This window comes from Panthera pardus, unplaced genomic scaffold, assembly GCF_024362965.1.
Source record: "Panthera pardus isolate Hobbes unplaced genomic scaffold, ASM2436296v1 HiC_scaffold_6, whole genome shotgun sequence".
In the NCBI taxonomy this organism is placed as follows: domain Eukaryota; kingdom Metazoa; phylum Chordata; class Mammalia; order Carnivora; family Felidae; genus Panthera; species Panthera pardus.
The window spans coordinates 61,959,949-61,964,514 of record NW_026526991.1 but is presented as its reverse complement, the minus strand read 5'-3'; the positions used below and the strand labels follow the sequence as shown (position 1 = coordinate 61,964,514).

The window sequence follows — 4,566 nt, the reverse complement described above, 5'->3', positions numbered from 1 at the left end:
TCCCACGGCAGCTAGGAGGAAGGTGGCGAAATTAAGGCTTGGGGCTGAGCCTCAGCAGCTCCCCGCCCTTTCTTACATGCTCTATATTCGTGTTACAGTATTTACCATGGTGTATTATTCACCTTACAAGGTGTCGCACCCTTTGGACTGGGAGCTCAGAGGGCATGGGCTGAGTTTCTTCAAAGCCTCTGGAGGGACTTTGCCCAGAAACTCGCTCCTCCGCCTCCCCGGTCTTTCTTGGCCCCGCCCCCAGGGATTTCCGGCCGGCCCGCCCCTCTACACCCGCCTCCGCCGGGGCATCCCGGTTCCGCCCCTATTGCAACGGTTGTCCTCTAGCCTAGTTCGGGCTAGAGTGATTGATGCGTGTGTTCTCCAATCACTAACGCTGAAAGACCACATAATTACCAATTAGGCGGTAGCAGAGGCGGGTGCTGAAGCCTAGGGTTGGGGGTGACCAGGAAGTGAGAGCCGAGATGAGTCAAGCCCAGGCGGTGGCGTAAAGGTGACCGGGCATCTGGGTTCCTCCTTTCCCGTCTCTGGGTCAGGGGTCCCTCCGCAGCTAGGAGCCAGGACCTCCATTTACTCTTGTTAATGTGGAAGGGGGTGTGTCTACATTTGTAAACGGCCGAGGATTTTGCTGAGCCTCCTGCCCTTTCGCCGGGAGGCGGGTCCTTCTCTTAGCCTGGGGGTGAGGACTGGTGGGGTGGTCCTGACTCCCTCCCCCTCCGAGCTGGCGCCTGTAAAATTAAGGTCCTTCCGTAGCCTGTGGGTGGTTAAAGTCACCACGGAAAGGGTGGTGAGGGATGACGACGGTGAGATTCGCGGACTCTGCCCTTCTCCTGAGGAGTTAGAGACCTCCAGCTGCAGTCAGAGGTAGTAGAAGGTGGAGGGGTCCTGGAAGCTAAATTCCTGTAGTTAGGAAACTAGGGAAAAGAATAGGTAGGAGAAGGAACGGGTGGAAAAAAAGCATTTATGTAGAGGTCCTGGTAGTTCTGAGTCTACTGTAGGGTTAGACGCGTTGGGTTTGGGCTCAGGCTCAAAATCCCTTTCCCACCTCTGCGCCGTCAGCTTTTTGCCTTCATTTCTTTCTCCTCAGGCTGGAGGAAACACCTGAACATGTGGAATCCCAATGCCGGTAGGTGTTTGGGGATCTCTTCTCTCACCCCCACCCCTTTTCATATGAAACCCACAACAGGAAGTTTTTGTGTCAGTTTTTCCTCCGCCTCTCTCCACCGCAAAAGCAGTCCTTAAACCATAGCCGACCAATGGTCTTTCCTTATAGTTCACGGTCTCCCTTTCCCCCCAGTCCTGTCAGTCCTTACCTTTGTCTCCTGCGCAGCTTTGTCTCCCCTACGCCCCGTTCTCCTTCCTCACCTTTGCTTTTCCCTCTAAGTATTGAGTGAGAAACGGTGTTTCTCACCTTTTGTAGGCATTTGTTGCCAGAGGGTCTGAGCAATTCTGATCTTAATTTATTCTTTGCTTCTTCCACCAGGACCACCAGGGCCAAATCCATATCCTCCTAACCTTGGGTACCCTGGAGGTTCCAATCCTGCCCACCCACCGCCTGTAAATCCTGCCTATCCTCCAGGCCCCTTTCCAACTCCTCCAGAAGCTCCCCAGGGGAATCCAGCTTTTCCCCCAGGTGGGCCCCCTCATCCTGTGCCACAACCAGGGTATCCAGGATGCCAACCCCTAGGTCCCTACCCACCTCCCTACCCACCACCTGCTCCTGGCATGCCTCCTGTGAATCCCTTGGCACCTGGCATGGTAGCACCAGGAATGGTGATGGACAAGAAGATGAGGAAGAAAATGAAGAAAGCTCATAAAAAGATGCACAAACACCACAAACATGGCAAGGTCAGTGCCCTCTGGAGTCTGGCTAGGAAGGGGTGCCCCCTCAGAGGGACTAGGCTGGCAGGAATGGGTAAGGGGGATTTGCAGTCTGAGGACGTGAAGCAGCCATTATGTGGCTCTGGTAGATGGTTCTTCTTTGTAAAGGATTCCCACTGATAAGAATCTGATAATCTTGGAATATTAGGCTAATTGGACCTTCTATCAGGGAGGGCTAGGTTGAGCCTTAGACATAGATATTGGAATCTAAAGCCCTTCCTGTCTGTCTTTCTCTGTCCCAGAACTTTTGCTCCCCCCCCCCCCCACCCCAGATGCTTTTAGCAACTTAGATACACCCACCTTCAGTGTTCACAAGGTGTTGTGCTAATTACATGGGCCTTTTTGTCCTACCACCCAGCAGGACTCTTAGTGACTCTCAACCTCAGATAAAAATTTCGTGCACAGCCCCAAGGTGAAGTATCTTCCTTCTAGAAGAGTGTTAAGCAGCAAATAGCTCTCAGGACAACTCTGGAAGGACAAAACCAACCTGGATCTTGAGGAGGCCTTAGTTTACCTTTTTCTGCCTAGTGTTTATTTATTTGCCTTAGTGCTTTGGGCACTACCTCCTGGATCTAGGTCTTTGGTGGAAGCTTGAGGAGAAGGAAAGATGAGATTGAATTGGGGGGAGAAATTACCCCAGAGAGACTCAAAAGTGTTTTTGATGACAGTTGTTGGGAGTACGCATGTAAAGAATCTTGACTAGTACTCTCTCCACCTTCTCTCCCACCTTCCTCACTTTCTCCCATTTGGGGCTTAGGAAAAAGAAAAGATAGTTGGGCACACAGCTGCTGTTTCTACTCACTTGTCTTAGAATCATAGCTACAAGAACTTTCCATGTGACCAATCAGTAAGCATTTGTAAGGTAGCAGCTGTCTCTTAGCACTATGCTATGCTAGTGCCTGTATTTATTCCTTGCCAAGGCATTGAGTCAGGTAAAGAAAGTTGGAAATATGCTCCAAATGCAATATTAAGTTCTGTGCAATGATTTAGGAAGGTTTAATCCATTCTTATATGTTCACTGCTGAAAGAAACGTTTGCTTTTGCTGTTTAAGAGACAGTCTGTTTCAAAACTGCTGACCTTCTTAGGAAGCAAGGGGGTGCTGGGTGGAGGGGTAGAGCACCAAAGAATGTCCCATGGAGTGATCAATGGTCATTGGATCTGATGCTGTCTCCTTTCCCCTTTCCCATTACAGCATTCCTCCTCCTCCTCCTCCTCTTCCAGCAGTGACTCTGACTGAATACAGGGCCTGGACCCTTCCCTCAAGCCTCTCCAGTTCTGCTCTCCCATCAAGCTTCAGATGCCATCTTGTTACTGGGGAAAATTAGCTCTTGTGCCCTTCCTCGCTCACTTTCCCCTCCCCCCCCCCCCCCCCCCCCCCCCCACCGGCTCCTACAATCTGAGCCTTCCTCTTCTGTTCAGCCCTAACTGGCTAGGGAAAATGGGAAAAGAATTCCCATGGGCTAGCAAAGACCTTCTTCTCACTACTGGGATAGAACTTTTAGCTGATGAGTTTAGCAGGACTATTTTTTGAGGATGATGAGACCTTTGAGCTAAGTGCTGAAGACAAGTTTAAGATCTGTAAAATGTGGTTTTGTAATACTTGTAGTTGGGAGGTGTTGTGGAAGTTTAATTACAGCGAAAAAGAAACTGTATTGTTTTTGTAAGGTGGCTGGCACACTTTGGTAATTTAGTGGCAAATACATTTCCCATCAAGCCTTTATTGATCGTACTAACTGGAAGGCTGCTGGGAGGTGGAGTCCATTTGGAACCTAATCTCACTCCTTAGCTTGGTAGGCTGGCTCAGGTCCTTCTTATTCTCCAACTCTCAGTGCAAATAAAGCTGTTTTTCCTTGTCTCTGTTCACCCGTGCCATTACCTTGGTTGGGCCCAGCACATTCTACCACTTTTGCTGCCCTTCCTTAGACCCTCCAAAGTGTATCAGTTTTATATCCAGGAACTAGAGCATCAGTGAAGAAGACGCCATACTGTCTCTATGTTTCTTAAGTGAGAAGAACCTTCAGAATTGGTTCAGTCTACTTTTATGAATCTTTACTGTCTTCCCTTCAATGAACAGAAATAGGTCTTTAGCTTAAGTTTTCGTATCTGCTACAGAGGTTCTTAACCCTGGCTGGCCATCAGCTATCAGAATGATTTAGAGTTTTGCCCCAAATCTATTGAGTAAGACCCTCAAGGATGGGGCCCTTTTCCCTGTCAGGAAAAGTGACATTTCAACTGCCTCTTGGGCCTGGAGCATGGAAAGGATGAGTCGAAAAAAAATGAAAGAGTGGATTTTCCAAGTGGAGTGGGGAGAGGGGTTGGGAAAGGCATGTGTGCTTAGGTACAGAGTCACAGAATTCCATAGCATGTTTGGGAATCACAGGTCTCCCAGTGGGACTAGATTGGTTTCCTGGAAAATTGTTTATTGAGGAAATAACTGTGTTCTGGGTGCTGAAGCTACAGTTCCTGCCTTTCATGATTTGCAAGATCTAATGGAACAGATGGACACATAAATAGGTTATTATAATACAGTAAAAAGGACCACAATAGAGACATGGACCAAGCAGTGAGAGAACAAAGGAAGGAGTGACAGTGCCACTGGGAAAATGAACTAGATCCAGGCTGGGCCTCAGAAAAAGTAGGAGTTGCCCAGTTGGTAAAAAGTACCAGCTAACACT

The 4,566-nt window shown here is 48.9% G+C and overlaps 1 protein-coding gene across 4 annotated transcripts; it reads left to right on the top strand.

Annotated features, from left to right (window-relative positions):
* Positions 1-407: 407 nt before the first annotated feature.
* On the top strand, positions 408-3,744 carry PRR13 (proline rich 13). 4 transcript variants are annotated; one of them, XM_019419563.2, is made up of 4 exons: positions 408-502; positions 1,097-1,135; positions 1,493-1,857; positions 3,084-3,744. In XM_019419563.2, the coding sequence occupies exons 2-4, from the start codon at positions 1,117-1,119 to the stop codon at positions 3,126-3,128; spliced, it is 429 nt and encodes a 142-aa protein (XP_019275108.1). In that variant the 5' UTR covers positions 408-502; positions 1,097-1,116; the 3' UTR covers positions 3,129-3,744. The 4 variants fall into 4 exon arrangements, with proteins under 4 accessions (XP_019275108.1, XP_019275112.1, XP_019275111.1 ...); XM_019419567.2 differs by lacking the exon at positions 408-502 and adding an exon at positions 556-603; XM_019419566.2 differs by lacking the exon at positions 408-502 and adding an exon at positions 638-688.
* The last annotated feature ends 822 nt before the right edge of the window (positions 3,745-4,566 follow it).

Coding starts and splice junctions, on each gene's coding strand:
- PRR13 (XM_019419563.2), top strand. Junction 1,858..3,083: donor AACACCACAAACATGGCAAG/GTCAGTGCCCTC, acceptor TTCCCATTACAG/CATTCCTCCTCCTCCTCCTC.